The following is a 20,786-nucleotide window of genomic DNA, read 5'->3' as shown; positions in this document are numbered from 1 at the left end:
TAAGGACTATGATGAAGGAGTTTAAATAAATTCTTGTGATGCTCACAGAACATGCCGTCTTTTCCCATTAAAACATCACTAAGTGCTAAATAAGGCTACAGTTAACAAGGTGCCAGAAAGCAGCAGAAGTACTTCCAGTTTCCTGGTGCCAATTAAATTAAACCTCAATGGAAAGACAAAAGTCCCTTAAAAGTTTTCGCTAATGATTTTTTTTTTTTTTTAAGAGGGCCAGTTTTACCTAAGATGCAAACAGCTGAAGTTGTTGACAAAGTAGCACATTAACCACACTGACTTGATTCTTTTATTGGTGCAAAACTTTTGATCAATGATCGCAGCCATGCAATCAAAAAAGAATAGCCTGTCCTTAGTACAGGGTAAAGGCAAATGGATAAACAGCATCTTGAGTTAGATTTCCTTCTTCGGAAGGGAGGGAGGAGAAAAGTAGGAGGAAGGATGGGAGGGAGAGAGGTTATAGATAGCTCTCCCACTTTCCTGGTCAAGTGGCCTTTAACAGCTTATTTCAAGAATGGGTATGTATGATAACATTTGTTAACATGAGCTAACTTTTTAATTAAATCAGAAGGGAAAAGCAGAGTTCCTGTTGTGGCTTTAGCGGTAATGAACCCGACTAGTATCCATGAAGATGCGGGTTCAATACCTGGCCTTTTCGTGCGGGTTAAGGATCCAGTGTTGCCGAAAGCTGTGGTGTAGGTCACAGATGCAGCTCATAACCCGTGTTGCTGTGGCTGTGGTGTAGGCCGGCAGCTGCAGCTCCGATTCAGCCCCTAGCTTGGGAACTTCCATATCCCATAGGTGTGGCCCTAAAAAGCAAAAAAAAAAAAAAAAGGAAATGAAAAGCAGATGAACAATAATGATGGAAGATAAATACATTTTAAAAACTCAGCAGCTAAGGATTAGCACTTGTCGTCAATGACCTATTACTGCACGGTTCTTCCTACTGCTAGCAAGACATGACTATGCTTCCATTGCTATAGAAAACTTACCTGCACACCATTAAGAGATGCTACCCCCATGTACAGAAACACGCCATAGAGAACAGGCATGGGAATAAACTGGGATGGAAACAAAATTGAAGAAAAGTTAAAAGCAATAATAATAAAAACAGTAAAAGAGAGAGAGAGTGTAAATAAAGGCTAAATCTGAAACTAAAAGACAGGAGTTAACAATACAGTGACCTCCACTCAGTATGCTTTTAGCCATCATTGATAAACTTCTAAATCTTTTGTACCAGAAAGAAAGAAAGGAGGGTGAAGGAGACTTGCAACTTTCTTTTGATGCTTATTTGCATTTCTTTTTACAATCAGCATGCATGACCTTAAAAACTCCCAAAAGTCTCTGTTTCTCTTTCCCCTTAAAAGGAATGACCACGCAAAGCAGATGCTCACGTGGACTGTGAGGCAGAAAGAGAGGCAGAGGGTTGTCTCACTCTCGAGACCAGATTTTCTTCGCAATTATTTTCCCAAATAATTTTCACCAAATGATCTATCAGCTTGGTGTATAAATGCCTCTTTCAATTAAGTAAACATCAAATGATGGTCCCCTTTCTTCCTCTTAGGAATATTAAGAGGACTAACTAATGAGAACACTGCTTGAAAGGAGCATGGAACATCTGGAAGCAATTAATTACACACAGGGATTAATACATTTTCATGCATTAATTAGCAAAAGTTTGAGGCACCACGTGAAGCATTTTAACAATGGCAAGTTCCGATACGATGTTCGTAGGTTGTGTCTGTTCCCAGACCTTTGAAATGTGCCTAGTGCTGTGGAACCTAAGCAAATCAAGGAAGCTTTCTATCTGAACAACAACAAAAGGTTCCCAAGCTTGGATTTTGAAAAGAAGTTCAAGTTCAGGAGTTTTCAAAGCTCAAATACTAAAACCACAATCAATTAAGTCCAATCTGACCAAATCTGCACAAAGGAGGCTATTGTAGCCTGAAAACAGTATGACTTTAGAGCAATTTTTAAAGCACTATCACATGTATTAAGAAACTGAAGCACCATTTCCATCAGCCTTTCCTTGTGATTACCTCAAACAGTTCTGTATCTGAGACGCTTCGGCCACGACTGGAGAAATAACACATTCCCAACAGCCTCCTATAGTCACTGGTTAGCTAAACTGTTAAATTTACACGGAATAAATATACATCTTTACATAAAACACTACACGCTGCTTCTAAAAAGGACTAACAATTTTGACATAGCTAGTTTGATCTTGAGCTCAGAAAAAAATGGAGCCATCGAATATGGAAGTGGGTGGAGGGGACAACGTGGGCGGTGCTGCTGTAATACCCAAAGTCACCACAAAGCAGTGAACCCATCACATTCCAGCCACTTAAGCTGGGACCCATGCCTTTATTTCCTTTAGAATATAAGTATTTCTGTTCCTTATGATGTCTCTGTACAACTTTCCCCCCAAATGCAATATGAAACTAGCCAAAAGATTTCATAGTTTTGACTTATTTCTTAATTTTTAAAATATCTAATAGACAAGGCCACTTTCCTTTTCTGTTAATAGATGATAACAACTTATCATTAGATTTCAGATTTCTTGGGAAGACATGAAAAGTGGAAGGGAAGACAGAAGTATAGTTCACGGCAAACTAGTTAGAAATCCTGCAGTAGTTAACTCTCTACTCTGAGTAAAGTGTTTTTCTGGCTTAAAAGAAAGTAATCACAAAGATGATCTTAAGCCTTATCCCCATCCCCGACCTAAGCTTAGCTAAACATTTTCTCTAATGTAGCTCTAATACTACAGTGAAGGAAATTGGTGCCTTGGTGCCTAGGTCTGTTTTCTCTAAATTTATGATGACAGATATTGCCAAATCTACCACAAAAAATAAAATCAGAAGGCAGCATTAACTCAGAACAGGGTATGAGTAGAGAAACAGCTTTAGACACGAAAATGTTTTTTAAAAAAAACTCTACTTAAAAGAGACACGTGCACCCACATGTTCATTGCAGCACTATTCACAATAGCCAGGACATGGAAACAACCCAAATGTCCATCGACAGATGATTGGATTCGGAAGAGGTGGTATATATACACAATGGAATACTACTCAGCCATAAAAAAGAATGACATAATGCCATTTGCAGCAACATGGATGGAACTAGAGAATCTCATACTGAGTGAAATGAGCCAGAAAGACAAAGACAAATACCATATGATATCACTTATAACTGGAATCTAATATCCAGCACAAATGAACATCTCCTCAGAATAGAAAATCATGGACTTGGAGAAGAGACTTGTGGCTGCCTGATGGGAGGGGGAGGGAGTGGGAGGGATCGGGAGCTTGGGCTTATCAGACACAACTTAGAATAGATTTACAAGGAGATCCTGCTGAATAGCATTGAGAACTTTGTCTAGATACTCATGTTGCAACAGAAGAAAGGGTGGGGGAAAAATGTAATTGTAATGTATACATGTAAGGATAACCCTCGCTGTACAGTGGGAAAATAAAAAAAATTATTAAAAAAAATACTCTTTACTGAAAACAGTACATATTATAAAGAAGGCTATTCATTTATTTTTTAGCCAATTTCAATGTGATACAAATGTGCTGTGAGAGTTACCATTTTCTTTATGATAGTGTAGTGTCTCAATGAAAATCTTCCAGTTTGGAAATTTTGAGGAAATTTAACAGAATTCCTTCGTTAGGGGATATTTTTGTTTTTGGATTTGGTTCATGAGTCACATCAGAAGTTCAATCCTTAGAAATTCATTATAATAAAATCAGTCATTGCAATAGAAATTTCTTAAAAGGAAAGGAAGAATATGTTTTCAAAAGATAGGATCCCGTTTTAAGATAGGCTAGTGTAACGTACATAGCAACAGTAGGTAAACATTTGTATAAAGCAAGACAGGAGAAATTTAAAAATAAGAAACACAAGGTGTACTAGGGTCACAGGCATATCAAGAATTGCCAAATGATAAAATTATGCAAAAATTATATAATCAGTCATAGCCAAAAAAGCATAATCATAACTATTACAATGCTTTCAATAAACATTAAAAATGAAAAAAATTAAGTGCTTGATCCTACAACCAGAGAGAAGAATGAAAGTGAGATGAGATCAATAAAGATTGAATATAAAGCATATTAGCAAATTTTTCAAAGTGTGGGGACTGATCCCTCCTTTTGATTTTCTGATAACGTTAGAGTATTTCTCTTTAGGAAAAAATGTAAAAAGGATAAGTTTAATTAAAAAAAAAAAAAAAAAGAGGAGGTTGTGGTTATCCACAGCACAGAATTCAGTACAAGAGTGAGGTTTCTTGGCAAAATCACAGTCATCAGTGTCTATGTGTGAGTGTGAGAATGTGTAAAACTCACAATGAGGTCCTAATTAAGAGCATGGGACATAGAGGTTAGACCTGGGTTCCAACTCTGGCACCACCCACTGTGCAACGCAGAGAAAGTAGAGTCTTCCCATCCTCAGTATTCTCATCCATATAGCTCTTATGGAAAAGAATACAGGACACATTTAGTTTAGGGCCCGGCTCATAACAAGATACTCAATAGATGATAAATGTGGTACTGCTGTCATTGTTAGCATTAGGACCTACTGCTCCAAGTTGAGAAGGCTACAAGTGCAACGTACAACTTTCTTCAGCCCCCTCTATGGTAGCTTTGGGATTGGCAGGAGTTGAGGTCAGAAGCATGGCTATAAAGGTCAGACTTGAAGGCTTGGTTTTGTTTTAAGCTCTATAATACTGCCTTTTCAACTACAACAACTGTCTTCAGGACCATGTTATTAAAATAATATCTTAATGCTTTTAAGCCTTAAAAATCATGAGAAAGCTGCTGATTTGCAAGCTAGTCCCTCGTCATTGAAGAAATTGTGGAGCAAGCTACAATGAGCAGTTTGTAACAATGCCATCTTTCTCTCCACATGAGAGAATCCAAAATTGGATTAGAGAAGCTGGGGAAGTTCATCTCATGGGAAATGAAAGTGAGTAAGTTTTTTGAGGGCAAACACTGTCTTATGTTAAAGGTGGTATATCATGAGGGCTATGAGATCGGGCTTTGGAGTCAGAACTGCCTGAGTTCCAATCTTGGCTCTACCATTTAAGAACTTTGTGACCTGGCACACGACTCATGATTTGTCTTACCTATGAAGTGGAGTCAGTCATAAGGAAGGATACTTTTTGTAGGTGTTATTGGAAAACTAAAAGTAAAAAAAAAAAAAACCTGTGCCGAGCCCTTAGTCCAAGGCCAAGCTCAATAAATGGGGGCTGCTTAGTAATTATCTTTCATCTTCACCACTGTCTTCATTATCATTTCTCCTTGTTTCCCTGTTACAGAGCAGAGTGTACATCATAATAGGAGTTTGTACATGTTTGTCAAATTCAAAGTAAAATGCTCTCCTCCAGGTTTTAGAACACAAAACTGAAAGGTAAATTTTGGCCACTCCTCATGTTAAGGATAAACTAATTCAAGCAAAAGCAACCAAAGTCGCAGTGAACTTTTCTGGATCCTTCTTTCTTTAGGCCTTCCAGAAGAATGGAAAAAGTAAGCTTCAGGAACTGCCTTTCATCTTTGTGCTGCTCTGTGGTCTCCCCAGGTCTCCCCACACAGAACACTAGCTTAACAGGCAATGTTGCCACTGCAGAAACACAGATCTAAACTGTCTAGCCAGCCTGGGAAGCCAGTTATTCCTGCTTCCCAGCAGTTCTGTACTGAATCAATGGTGAGATGTGAGACCTGCCACTGATGCCGGCCAAGGTCAAGGGCTATCCTCCCGAGCTTAAAGCTACTACACTCTGATTCCTTACACTCTTCTATGTAAAAAGACAAACCTCAGCAAAGAGATTGAAACAGAGGTCATAAATTTCATGTTCAAAGTTAAGTGTGCCTAAGAATGGCACATGGGGAGCAACTAACCATACTGCTTAATGCTCAGGAGAAAATAACTAGCAACACTGGAGGCCAGCAAACCTGTGAGGGAGGCAGGAAGCTGGAGGGGAGGTGTTGAGCCATCTCATCTTACAAAGTCACATGTTTCTCTTGATCCCCTTTGTATCATCTGCCTTTCAAAGGCAGCTCCTGTTAGGTAAAACCAATCCCTAAAATTGTCACCTATTTCTTTAAAACACACACAGTCACATAGTGGAGGAAAAGAGGTTTCCTCCTCCAAAGTAACTGCTGATACCACTCACTCAGTGAATTCTCAAGTTAATTGTGAATCCTGACTTTGACATAATTGTAACTTGGGTTTTAGTTAAACTGTCCCCTAGACATCTGCTTCTTCCTGTATTGACTTTTCAGAGGAGCTAACAAGGGTTCTGTAGTGAATGCACATAACAAACTTCCAAGATAAGAAGAGCACATGATCTGAAATTGGCTCATCTTTTTGGATAGGATTCCTGAGGCAAGGAAATAACCTCACATACTGAAGCAAGGAACCACAACAGTCAATGCTAGACTCTTTTAACCTTGTTTTAACTCTAGGTTCCCCACAATATGTTGGAAACTACATTAACAAAATGACTTCATTCCCCACATTTTGGGCAAAACTTGGCCTAATAAAAATGTTTGCTAACCACCTTTTTCACCGACTGTTCTACCGACTCTTTGCATTGACCCAAGGTTGCCAGATGGAAAGGGCCAGCTATGGACACAAGTACCTGAATGCGGTGAGCCAGAACTTAAGGAAGTCAAAGGAAAAGCAAGATCACGTTCAGTGACCCCTTACATTTATCCTTCTCCTTTCTCTAGATTATAATCTGTTCCTGTACATACTACGGTGTTTCATCAGGGGCAAAAAGAATTATGGTACAATGAAGAACAAAAGTGCTTTTAGCTCTACTCCTCTGCAGCCATATTTGGTGACAAAAGAGTCAGGAAGAGGCCTTGCATCTCTTCCTAAAAATAGCAGTTTATACAGTGTCTGTCCTCTGTGTCCCTTTGGAATCATGCATGGTTACTCAGCTGACAGATTCTCCAACATTAAAGCCAATTTGCTGTAACAAACACATAGAAGAATTTTTAAACACATCAGACTTTTTTGAATTAGGATTTTATAACTGTAGTAATGAAAAGAAATAATCTAAAAGTTTAAAAAAAGAGTGAGTGGTGATGATTACACATGATGATTACACACGTCACACTCTGACGTGTGGCTGAGCACTAGGAGACCCTATGAAACAGAAACCTTGTGGTTGTGTCATGTGAGTCCACCTTCAGGGGTTCCAGGGGCAAATTCCTTCCGAGTGGAGCATCTTACACCATGAGGTCATGATCACCTACAATGACCTCCCTAAAAGCTGATCTGTCCAGACGAGGTCCCATTGCCTATGCCGTAAAAGCTGTCATTAGACTCTTCCAACAGCTGATGTCATGGTGTCTCTGGGGTACCAGAGGAACACAGAGCATTCCAGCCATGGAGCTGGTGCTAAGCAACTCCCACAACTTCGAACCTACGCCACACCTTGCTCTGCCCTGGCAAAAGTGACAAGAGATTTCCCTCTGTCCCCACAGCACATAAGATCTGTGCTTTTTTAAGGCCCTGTATGTAACCAGAAACAAAACTCTTGTGGTTACTTTTAATTTTACTTTCCTACGTTGTTACATGAGATACATATTCCTTCATGATGCCAGTCAGAAATTAATTAAACTAGTTAAGTGACACTGTGGAAACCACGGACAAAAGATGAGGACTTAAAACTTTTAACTGTTTACAAAGTATTCTATACATAGTGCATGTGTTCATTTAAATACTATGAATGCAAAGTCCACCCTAGCTATAAGTTAAGAAATCACAGTTCCACTTGCCACAAATTCATCTGATTGGCAACTGACATATAAATGGGTTAACTTGAAAGAAGTGGGGAGCTTCTGCCTTCCACTGTACTTCTGTCTTGTTTGAATTCTTTATTAAGAATGCAGTGCTCTATTACTTGTGTAATTAAATAAGCATGTTTAAAAAAACTATAAAAATTAGAATGGTTTAAAAATAAAAATTTTTGGAGAAAAATTTGGCAGGATATTGCTAACAGTGGTAGCTCTTCAGTCTACAGGTGATATTCATGTACTGTCGTGCAAAGCATAAGATACAAATTAACAAAAACTGGCTAGTATTGTTTATATAATAAAAAAGAATAAAATGTTTGTGTCATAAAAGAAAACTGGAAGCTGCATGACAGATCTATATTAGTCTTTTTTAGTACCGTCTCTACTTATAAAGAAGTTTTCATACATACTTTATATTTATCTATGAAACAGATATCCACCCCCTTCATCATCAAACCTATATGCTGACTCCTAACATTTTAAATAATCTATCATTTTTCTTCTTCAAAAGTTCATTTCAGAAGTTTTCTAGTTACATCGGAGGAGTTCCCGTTGTGGCGCAGTGGCTAACGAATCCGACTAGGAACCATGAGGTTGCGGGTTCGGTCCCTGCCCTTGCTCAGTGGGTTAACGATCCGGTGTTGCCGTGAGCTGTGGTGTAGGTTGCAGACGCGGCTTGGATCCCGCGTTGCTGTGGCTCTGGCGTAGGCTGGTGTCAACAGCTCCGATTAGACCCCTAGCCTGGGAACCTCCATATGCCGTGGGAGTGGCCCAACAAATGGCAAACGACCAAAAAAAAAAAAAAAAAGTTTTCTAGTTACAAATCAGTAATTTGATTCTATTCTCTCTTTGAGGATATTAGGCCTTCTGGTTCAAGAAAATAGAAACACAGCAATATTAAAAATAAGAGACCATCATTAAATGATGATTCTTAGGCATTCATGTTATCCAAGAGTCTAACGTGGGGAAGGAGGGCAGGATGTAGGGTCAAGTAAATGGGAGGTGACAGGAAGAAAGGATGTAGGAAGATTAGAAAAGTGAGTAACTGCGGTGGGGAGTGGAGATCAGACTGAATTGTATGAATAGGTCAAAAAAATTGAATAGTGATAATTTAATATGGTTCAACCAAGTAACTGCAATAATAAAAACAACAATAGCAACAGAAGGCGTGAAGGAGGGAGAAGGAAATCAAGATAAAAGTTTTTAAAGTCTTCATTCTGCCTGACTCCTGCTTCACGCAGTGTGTTATGGAAGTGACAAGAATCTTACAGATATATTTTTTTTCTTTTCTCATCTTTATTTAATTTTAATGATTTTTATTTTTTCCCATTATAGCTGGTTTACAGTGTTCTATAAACTTTTACTGTACAGCAAGGTGACCCAACTCTGCTGTTCACATATCCAAGCATCTGTCAGTGTTTTGAGAAGAAGAGGCAAGTATTTCACATATTTACCTTCAAGATGGGAGCCATAAAGACTGACAGACCAGTCAGAATAAACACAAGGGTTCCAGTGACTCTTTGTTCCCTGAAACCAAATCAAAAGATTACCATTCTACCTCTTATTTTCATAAGCATGCTCTTGTTTTTTTCACCTTCAAAAAAGACTATACATTGACTGAATCAAAGTTTGGCTAAAACAGCAAAGGTGTGGATATCACATGTAATTAATACCTCAAGAACAGCACAGAAGCTCAACAGAACTATAAAAAATTCACTTAAAACTATTATAGGATGTGATTTGAATTCATCAAGAAAAAAAAAAGATTCCGCTAAATCCTTTGTCCTTTTAAAATCAAGAGAGAAAAAAAAATCACTTGCTCTTGGTCCATCAATTACTGGCCTATTTGAAGCCCTTATTTTTTAAACAACTTGTACTGTGGTGTAATTATACCTTCTTTCATAGGAGACAGTTATTACATTGTCCCACACTCTAATTAACACACAGCTCAGGGAAATTTCCTAAATGCAATAAATCCCATCAGTCTAATTTCCAAATCTACAACAACAAAAGTACTTTTTAACACATAGGATTCCCATACAACGCCCCCTCCCCCAGCCCCCAAGAAAGAATCACCCACTGTTGTGGCGTGGGAAATGATGGCTCTGTCGTGGGAGCCAGTCACCCGGGCACTTAGGAGCAGAGCCTACTGCAAAAAGTATGCAACAGAGTATTAAGGTCTCCTAAGAGCCCTCGTGGCTACCCAGTTTAACAGCTAGAGGTCAAGGCTTCTCAGTGCTCATGAGATAGAAAATGAACTAGAAAATAAGAATTCCTTTCCTTTCAGAGAATCTTGAAAATCACAAGCAGACTCAGGTATTTTAGGGAGTCGCAACAGAGCTGAAAAATTAAAGGGTTTTGATGTCTTTATACATGCTTGTGATAGCGTATGCACCACCAAACTGACCCGCCTGGTGAAGAAAATGAATGACCTGCACGCATTTTCACTCTCCATCATTCAGCCTTTTGGTAAATCAAAGGAAAGGTAACATAAAAAGTGTACTCAAGAAATTATGGAAGACTCTCTACTGAAAATGTAGCCCTTTCTAGAACTGCAAGTACGGGAATAATTATTCATCACCCACTCTTTCTCCTCCGCCTCTGCCCAGTTCCTTCTGATTGACACATAGGTCTGTGCATGGTGTGTTTTGTAGCGCCATTTTCTTCTGACTTAACGTACCTCACTCCTAGAAACTTTGGTTGTTCTCCAGGTGCCGACGTCTCTGTCTCCATCTTCAAACTGTCGATGTGAGCAATGGAGATGACAGTGGCAGCCACATACCACGGGAGAGCCATGAAGGAGCACACCACCATGAGGATGGCCACCCAAAACAGATCCAGGTGGTAGCCAGCGCCTTTCTGTAACAAGAGGAAACACAACCATGTGGAGAAAGGACTCACACTGCCATCCAGTCCTGTTTCCAGAGGAGGTTAAGAGTATCAAAAGAAACCAGTTCACCTGGCCTCATAAACATAATATTATCAGCAGCTATGCTCCTTAAATGAGGAGACCTCAGCTTCTTTATATTATCCCCCTAACAATTAAACACAAAGCTGCCACAGGTCACACCCCTCCTGGCTTATTATTATTTGTTTATTGTTCATTACGCTCTCTGCATCCAATTATGGAATGGGAACAATGGAGATGTAGCGCTACCTTGAAGAGCCACTGAGATCATTCAGTAGAGGGACTGAGGCAAAGTGTCTGGTGAGAACTTAAATGGTAGCCATAGCTGCAGAGAAGGAGCTCCATAAATAATGACAGTAGCAATCGTGATATTGGTTGTTTTTAACATAAGCACCTTAAGAGCAGGCACTGTGCCTTCTCTGCTTGACTCTTTAGCAGTATGCTATTTACCTGGACAAGATTCAGCATATGTGCACTAATGATCTGAAAGCAATCTTAAGTGGGTCTGTAGCAAACCGTTGCTCCCCTCTCTTAGTATAGGAAAATCACTGTTTAACAACCTATTCAACATTAAAATTAAGGTAATTACATACCCTTAATAAAGACAGGTTGATTTCAAACACTGCCTGATGGTCACAATAACATTTACTGGCTGGAGAAGCAGACAATGTAACAAAAGGTCTGGCTCTTTTACTCACTAAATAAACATGGTTAAATGTGTCCACAATGTTATTCTATGGTTCTATTTCTCTGCTCTATTTATGAAGAAAGCAAATGCCTAATACCCCTATGGAGCCTGAGAAAATAGAGCAGTCCATTTTCACAGCATGGAAGCAGCAGTGCCAAGAGCCGGTGTATAACCAATCTGGAGGAACAGAGAGGCTGGCTTTAAAAAATGAGAATGGGCTTTACACTAGGAACTAGGTGACTGTTATCATTCAGATCCAGTTACAGTTCCTCAGAACACTGCTCCCTTCTCACTGAAATGCCTAGATTTCATCCCTGGCTCCCACACATGGATCTAATCATGCTTTCAGAGAACTCTTCACAGGCAAGGGGAGCTGACACAAGCAAGCAAAGCCTACTTTTATTTAGTCCAGGTTTGGCTGAGAATGAAAATCTCAAGAGACAAATAGGTTAATATACACTCAATTTCACTGCAGTACAGATGGTCTGAAAGCATAAGGATTTGAATTGGGAGTGGGTTAAAGTAGGGGAAAGGAGGGCCAAGGTGAGAAGGAACTGAAATAACTTGTTCAGTAGCGACCAATGAGGTCAATGTCATGCTAAATCTGGGGTCTCGTGCATTCATCCCTTCAACAAATTCTCACCACCAACCTATTAATGGGCACAGGTTTAGGTGTTGGTGACATACTTGCAAAGAAAACAGATACGAATTCCCACACTGATGGAGTTTCTACTCTACTGAGGGAGACAACAAAAAACAACATAAATAAGTAAACAATACAGCATCTGAAAGAGTAATAAGCACTATGGAGAGCTTCAAGAACCTGGGCTTGTATCCTGAGTACTGTGGGAAGCCACAGTAGGGTTTTGAATGGAAGAATAGGATGATCTGCTCATGTTTTAAACACTGTGGCTGTGCATTAGAAACAGACTGAAGAGAACAGGAACCAGTTAGGAGGTTGCTGTCATGACCTGTGCAAGAGATGATGATAGTTAGAACCAGAGCGGTACCAGGAATATTGCATAAGTGGGTGGTTTCTGGCCATACCTTAAGGTGTAGCCTATGGTATGTGCTCACACCTGCCTGTGGCCATTCAGGATCTGCCTCTGTTCACACCTGCAGCCTCATCTTTGAGTTCTCTCCTACTTGGGTCCTATGTTATGGCCACATTCAATCATATGCCATTTCTTGAAAAAGTTTTATTCACTAATGCCTGTTGCCCACATAGAATCCCCTACCTGAAATAACCTCTACTTGTCCTTCTTCCCTTGGAAGCATGGGGTTTTATTCATGCTTAAGACTTAAATCAGCCTTCTTTTTCCTTTTTTGTTTGTTTGTTTGTTTGTTTGTTTGTTTTCCTTTTTAGGGCTGCAACTGCCACACATGGAAGCTCCCAGGCTAGGGGTTGAATTGGAGCTGGAGCTGGACCTGCAGCTGCTGGTCTACACCACAGCTACAACAATGCCGGAATCTGAGCCGCATCTGCAACCTACATGGCAGCTCATGGCAACACCAGATCCTTAAGTCACTGAGTGAGGCCAGGGAGCGAACCCACCTCCTCATAGATGCTATGTTACGTTCTTAACCCACTGAGCTACAAGAAGAACTCCCAGCACTGAGTGAGACCAGGGATCGAACTCACATCCTCACAGACACTGTGTCAGGTTCTTAACCTGCTGAGCCACAATGGATCCTTCCAGCTTTTCTTTTTTTCTGATAGTTTTTCCTCTCTTGGCCCAGGGGGGATGGGCAAATCTATGGTTAGATCTCCCCCTTTTAGATTTCCTGGTCTGTCACTTTACTGTTTCCTCTATCACAGCACTCAGCACACTGTTTTGAAATTGTAGATGTATTTCTCTGTCTTTGACATTAGACTATAAGTAATATGAGCAGCTGAACTGTATCCTGAACACCTAAGCAGAGTGCATGATGCATTGTGAATGCTCAATGAAAGTTTATTAAAAAGTGAATGACAAACAGCACATATACATTCTTCTAAATGGTAACTATTCACTTTTAATTAGCTATACAAAAGTATCAAAATGCATTTGTTCATTGGTAAAAAATGTAAATTACTTGGGGGGAAAGGGGAAAGTTGGACAACATCTGGAAATATCACATAGTTACAAGCCTTATTTAAACTAAATTACTTAAGACTATATTCGAGGTACCGACATCGTAATCAATGGGCAGCATCCTCAAATCCTGTCACCAAGGAAACTGTAATAACCTAACGATGTGCACACTGGCCAGGTCTACGGGTCAAAAGAACAGTGGCTGCAGAAAAAGTCATGCATGTTACCCTGAGCTACTTCCATGCTCTTAAAACCATTTCAAGTAAAACAAGTTTGAACTAGATATGCTGGAGACAAGCAAAAAAATAAAATAAAAAGCAAAAAGGGACACAAGAGAGTGGAATCAGGATTTTAGAAAGTAGAATACAAAGGTAACCGCAAAACCACCAGAATAAATAAAAGTTCTAGGACAAAATAATTATAGAGATGCATAATTACTCTGTACCTCTTGACAGCACTCCCTCAACCATGCTGAGACTACTTGATACTCTTAAAAGGAAGGGAAAATCATCAACATGACCTGAAGGTCCTGCCTGATGTGCCTCTGTATAGTTCCCTCTCCAGACTCAGCCCTCCCTCTCCCGCTGCAGCCACACTGGACCACTTCGGTCGTTCATTCTGGCCGGTTACCACCTCTTGTAAAGTGTTCAGCCATAGCGACTCCTGTCCCCTCCTGGGACACTCTTGCTCCCAGCCTCGCTCAACTAATTCCCACTAATGTATGAGGTCTCAGGGTAAGTGCCACCACCTTGCAACTCCAAGCACCTTTTGGACTAGGTCAAACTTTCTCTTACGGATTCTTCAAGCACCATCACTTCTCTTTCACAGCACCAGACATATCTGCAATGTCACATTTTGCATAATTATTGGAATGATGCTTCTCTCCGTCAGGGACCAGAAACTCCAAGAGGACTGGGACCATGTGTGTTTTCATCCATCACTGAAACACCAGCACCTGGCATAGTGCCCACCTCAGAGTGGACATAAGATAAATGCTTGTTGGATACGTGAATGAATGTTTATTTAGCTGTTCGGTGGCACTCTGCTAGATCCTAGAAGTAAAATCATAGCCACACAGGCCTTGCCTTCAAGTGGTTTATAATGTAGCAGTGGAGCTGGACACTCCAACAGGCATTCACGATACCTCAGTGTTAAACATCCACAATAGAGGTGAGCTCGGGGTGCCCTGGGAGAGCCAGGTAGGGATACTCAACTCTGCCCACAGTCAGGGATGCTTTGCATAGGGGTGGTATTTAAGCTGAGTCCTAAAACATGAGCCATAACCCGCCAAGAGACAAGATACGGAAAAAAACAAGAGAAGAAACCAGGCAAAGATGATACCATTTTGAGAAAATTAAACAGGACTGGCACATGGGAGATCGGAAAAGTAGGAAATAAGGCTTAAAAAGTTAAGAACTTTGATATTTTGCTGAAGGCTTTAGAATTTTTTATTTTTATTATTATTACTTTAGCATTAGAGCAATGGGAAGCCACTGAAGGGTTTTAAGCAGACAAGTGATAGGATCAGATTTCCGCTGAGAAGGATGGCGCTGCTGGATTGTGGAAGATGTGCTGGAAGTGGTCAAGACTGGAGGCAGAGATGACAATCATGATAATGCTGCCATCATCCAGGCTTGGGATGACGTAGTTTAAACTAAAGTAACAGCACTAGGGAAACACAAAGGCCAGACGAGAGAGATTTTAAGGAGACTAGTCCAAAGAGGTAAAAGCAAAGAATTTAGTAATTCCCACTGTGGCTCAACGGGTTAAGAACCCAATATGGTGTCAAGGAGGACACAGGTTCGATCCTTGGCCTCGCTCAGTGGGCTAAAGATATGGTGTTGCTGCAAGTTGTGGTGTAAGTCACAGATGCAGCTCAGATCTGGCCTTGCTGTGGCTGCAACGTAGGCCAGCAGCTGTGGCTCAAATTTGACCCCTAGCCTGGTAACTTCCATATGTGTGGGTACTGCCCTAAAAAGAAAAAAAAAAAAGTTTCCTGCTTCACTCTTCTTTACTCGTGTTTCTGAGGACCTATTCTCCTCACAGAGTAAGCATTTTAAAATCTCTATCATAATGTGGCATTTTCCTGCTTAAAACGCTCTAGTGGCTTTTTGTTCCACTGAGAATAAAAGCTAAGCACTGTAAAACCATCTATAAGCTTCTACATCAGTGTTTCTTCCTAGGACTACTTTGCCTCCAGGGTACAGGTGGGAATGTCTGGAGACATTTTTGGTTGCCACAATCTGGAGGAAAGGATGCTACAGGCATCTGGTGAAGAGAGGCCAGAGATGTTGCTAAACAGCCTGCAATACAAGGAACGGTCACCACCAACAAAGAACTACTCACAATGTCACTATTGCTGAGATTGAGAACTTTTGTTCTATGGTGATCTGGTCCCGCTCCCACTACATTATCTTGAAACATTAACCCCTGAGGTTCCAGTCACACTGGCCTGTTATCTGTTCCTCAACATAGCAAGTTCCTTCCTACCCCAGGGCCTTTGCATATGCTCATATTTTTGCTTGGGAAACTTTTTTTTTTTAATAAACATTTGTTGAACACCTATGCTAGGCCTTGTGTTAGATAAAACAATAAGACAGAGTATCTGCCCTTTAGGGGTTTATAGATTATTAGCTGAAGCCAGATGTGGAAGCATATTCTTTACTGTATGTGCAGAATATCAAGCACAAAGAAGGCAAGGTCAATTCCGACCTAGTGGTGAATATGAACGGTGAATAGGGAAAATGCACTGAATGCCTTCAAGGCAGAGACCATTACTTAGAACAATTTTTGCCTTCAACTTCTAACACAAGTGTTCCATTCATAGCAAGGACTCAATAAACGCTCAAAAGGTTAAGTGTGTCCTTTAAAGTTTATAGAAGTCCTTGTCTTCGTGGATATAAATCCAAAGGATGTTCTACTTTCTGAAACTGGAGGTTATTTTAAGTACAAAGATAGGAGGTGAAACTTTAGTTCCTTTTGATATTGTACATGCTTTGCTAATACAGAACACAAGATATTTAGGAATAAACTCATGGGAAAATCTGTGAGAACAAAAGACTAGCCTAACAGTCTAAAGTTTATATCTGATAAACTGATGATAACCAAGGGTGTGGGAGCCATAGACAGATATGCACAGACACAGCATAAATGTGCTGGGGACCCTCCGTGATTCAGACAACAAGCTGATTTATGGGGACGCTGAGAACCATGACATAATTTCTCCCACCCCAGGAAGGGACACACATTTGTACACAAATTACAATGTACTCTAAATACAGATCCACAGGGGTTTGAAAAAGACATCCAAGAGTACAGAGGATGAAGTGTTTATGTCTAGTGTGAACCCACAGAAACTTTTTGCAGTGATGACATCTGAAGGGGGCTTTGAATAGCGGAAGCATTCACTATGAGACCTGGAGATGGGCTGGCATAGTCTTTGGTTATCACCCACCTCACACAGTGCATCAACTCTGAGAAACACGTGGCCCAAGATAATATGATTCTTCAATGTATTTACTAAGTCTGTCTTACGGAAATCATTGTAATGGGCTGCCCCCATGAGAGCTAGAAAGAGGACTAAAACATAGTTCTCGCCTTGAAAATGTTTTGACCCAGAAAAGAAGATGAGTAATTACACAAAAAGCTACAGCGTAAGACATTATGGGACCAAGGCTGCAGAGTAATAACATAAGAGCAAACCCAAGAGAATCGAAATTATGAGTGAAGGCTACACTGTCAAGTTTTTACATTTGGAGGATCTTAACAGATGGCGAAGATTTTGATAAGTAATAATCACTGAAGAGTGGAGAGGAGAGTTGGAACAACCAGCAGAAGGAAGTGCCAGATTTGAAGGGAACCCAACAGTTCATTTGACCAGGGCATGGTACAGTGTGTGGAGAGAGTCATTTTAAAGAGAGGGTGAGATAATATCGCAAAGAGACTTAAATCCCAAGCTAGCACAAATGGACACTCTTCAAGGGGGAAAGATTTAAAGAGCCGAGCTATAAAGGTTTAGAAATATGGGCCTGACAAATAAGAACAACACTTAAAAAATATTTCTGCTTTTGGAACGAAGCAAGAGAAACTGGTTATTAACTCATGGTTAAACCATTAGAACAGTCTAGACATGGGATAAAAGGACTAGATTTAAGGTGTGATAGCAAGAATAGAAGAGAAATATTAACACAGTGCACCTTTCGGCATGATCCAAGAAAATGCACTCAAATTAAGGGTTTTACCATAGAGTAGATCAGAGAGAATTTATTGCTACAACCACCTAATTCTATTCTAAATTATTTCTCCCTCCTACACCCAATCCATAACACTTAAAATCACATTCCTTGGGAGACATCTCCCTGGCTTTGAAATTTGGGGCTCAGACATCTCCCTACCTCTGCAATGACTCAGGGAAAGACCCTGGAGAAGTCATGACCTTGCTGAACCTGGTTTGCTTTTGAGTGTTCTGCAAGGAAAAAGCAGGACATAACTAACCAAAATGATGGCCAAGAAAAGCCAAGCACCTTGGCATTCCTCATCAGTACAGAGCTGTTCAGTAGAGTGGAAAGGAAGATCCCATGCCAAACAGAGCAGCCATGGGACACAGAGCCAGAGCAAATGCCACCCCAAAACATCCTGCTTTAATATCACAATGCCTTCATCTCTCCCCCTGCTTCAGGTTTCTCTTCTGAATCAATTACATAGCAGTCAGGGCCCTTTATAATTTCAGATAGAATCTCCAATTTTCACATTCACAGGCTCCTTTCCTAACAACATTTGAGCAGAACAATATCTAGAGTGAAAAGCCTTTGATTCATGATGGTATCGCCACTGGTTTCTTTAGATTTGTGTCAAAACACTGGCACTTCTTCTATAACTATTGTCATTCAAAGGAATGATTTCAAATAAGCAATTTCAAAAGCGATGGAAACATTTCATACACACTCAACTATTTTAACAGGTAAATCCTAATATGCCTTGATTGGCCAATGCTTCCTACAGGGAATAGGAAAATAAAATTTCAGTATTTCCTCAATCCTAAATGTGATAAACACAAAACTCTGAATTTTATTAGTAAGAAAAATGTCAAAAGCAAAAAGAATAGGCATTTATCTTCAAAGATGCATAGTAATTCTGACCAACTATGTGCCAAAAGTAAGTACATGTTTCCAAATGTTTTTCAGAATAAAATATATTAGTCAACATCTATTTCCAGCCTTTCAAACTAAATCCACACTGAAGTGCCTCCCAGTATAGAACATCTAAAAATGCTTAACAAAATGCAGAAAATATCTCATAGAGATCATGGCTTATCTGCCAGAAAGTAAGAGAAATAACTAGAAACAAAGAATAATGGCAAATCAAGGCTCTCTGCCCTCCCAGGAGGCCAAACAACCCAATTGAAAATTTTTTTTCAATGGGCAAAATACCTGAATAGACATTTCTCCAAAAGAAGACATATGGATGGCCAACAGATACATGAAAAAAATACTCAACATCACTTTTATTAGAGAAATGCAAATCAAAACTATTACGTACCATCTCACACCTGTCAGAATGGCCATCATTAACAAGTCAACAAATAACAAATGCTGGAGAAGGTGGAGAAAGATTACCCTCCAGCACTATTGGTGGGAATGTAAATTGGCACAACCACTATGGAAAACATCATGGCGGTACCTCAGAAAACTCAATATAGAACTATCATGTGATCCAGCAATCCCACTCCTGAGCATATATCCAGACAAAACATTCATTCAAAAAGATACATGCACCCCCATGTTCATTGCAGCACTGTTCACAGTGGTCAAGACATGGAAACAACCTAAACGTCCACCAACAGATGAATGGATTAAGAAGATGCAGTACATATACATAATGGATTACTACTCATTCATAAATAAGGACAAAATAATGTGGCAACATGGATGGAACTAGAGATTCTTACTTAAGTGAAGTAAGTCAGGAAGAGAAAGACAAATACCAGAGGATATCACCTATGTGTGGAATCTCAAATATGGCACAAATGAGCCTATCTACAAAAGAGAAACAGATCATGGACTTGTAGTTGCCAGGAGGAGGGAGTGGATGAAAACCGTTACATCTGGAATGGATGCTCAATGGGGTCCCACTGTACAGCATAGGGAACTGTACGTGATTGGGTCACTTGGCTGTACAACAGAAACTGAAGAAACATTGTAAATCAATTATACTTTAATAAAAAATAATAATGGCAACAAGAAAGAAAATATCTACAAAGTCAGTAAACCCTGGAGCCTGGGTCTGCCCTGCAAGACCATGTCAATCCTTTGGGGTATAAGGAATGGATTAGAATGACCATCTGATTTCTAGGCACAGGAGACCAACCCTAGGCATATGGGAGAAAGGGTATAGATGGGACACATCCTCTGAAATAAAAATAGGATACTCTAAACAGCATACTCAGTTGGTCAACCAGAAAAAAAAAATCCTTCAGAAAGACAACATGGATACATGCCTTTCTTGGCCTTGCCACTGGATGTAATTCCACACACACACACACACACACACAGGAATCTCCAAAGATATTCCTAACCATAAATCTACAACTCAGTTTGGGGCTGGAACTTGTATTACCTCTGCAGTCTAGAAAGCTTTAAGCAAAAACTGTAGTGTGAAGTAGTCCTGACCTTCTATGAATTCCTCTAGCCACTACCACCACCACCACCACCACCACACACACACACACACACACACACACACACACACATTTCATCCAAATTAAAAAATATATAATATATATATATTTACAAATGATACATCCAAATTTAATTTCATCAAGCTTCCAGGGAAGTAATCAACAAGATCTATCTAGACTATTGAAAATTCCTCAGTACAAATGTGGAAGATTTTACTTTCCACAAATGGCTGGAAAAATATCTCCTGGCCCATTTATGTTTTTCTGCAATGTAAAATTGCCATCCCTGCATTAAACAGTGGAGTCCTTCCTTAATTCCTTGAATAGAGGATGGCCCTGTCACTATTTTGACCAAATGGCTCTGGCAAAGTAAAGTAGTAAAGCTGTACCAGTTGCAGGTGTAACCAAGAAATGACTTGCATTTTTCAGTTCTTAATTCTTGGAAGTCAGCTGCCTTGAAGTAAGTGCAAATAAATCAACTGCCATGCTGTCAGAAGCCTGAACCACATGGAAAGACCCTGAAGGATGAGATGCCATGAGGTGAGAGAGATAGACAGGCAGACACACTGAAGAATATCAAGGTATTAGTCATGTGAGACACATGAGTGAATGAAGAAACCAC

General features: G+C 40.0%; 1 protein-coding gene across 13 annotated transcripts in view; it reads right to left on the bottom strand.

Moving 5' to 3' along the window:
* The window catches only part of SLC4A4 (solute carrier family 4 member 4), a 347,209-nt gene that overhangs the window by 15,696 nt on the left and 310,727 nt on the right, over positions 1 to 20,786 (bottom strand). For all 13 annotated transcript variants that reach the window (XM_084971070.1, XM_021100504.2, XM_084971072.1 and 10 more), the window contains 3 exon segments: positions 10,498 to 10,676; positions 9,272 to 9,344; positions 1,005 to 1,073 (listed from right to left, as the gene is read on the bottom strand). In XM_084971070.1, coding sequence (XP_084827196.1) covers positions 1,005 to 1,073; positions 9,272 to 9,344; positions 10,498 to 10,676 — 321 coding nt within the window.

This window comes from Sus scrofa, chromosome 8, assembly GCF_054392235.1.
Source record: "Sus scrofa isolate SSC_HxYL_T2T_F1_AM1 chromosome 8, Sscrofa_HxYL_maternal_Yorkshire_Landrace_v2.0, whole genome shotgun sequence".
In the NCBI taxonomy this organism is placed as follows: Eukaryota; Metazoa; Chordata; class Mammalia; order Artiodactyla; family Suidae; genus Sus; species Sus scrofa.
The sequence above is the reverse complement of the archived record's forward strand: the minus strand, read 5'-3'. Positions and strand labels throughout refer to the sequence as shown.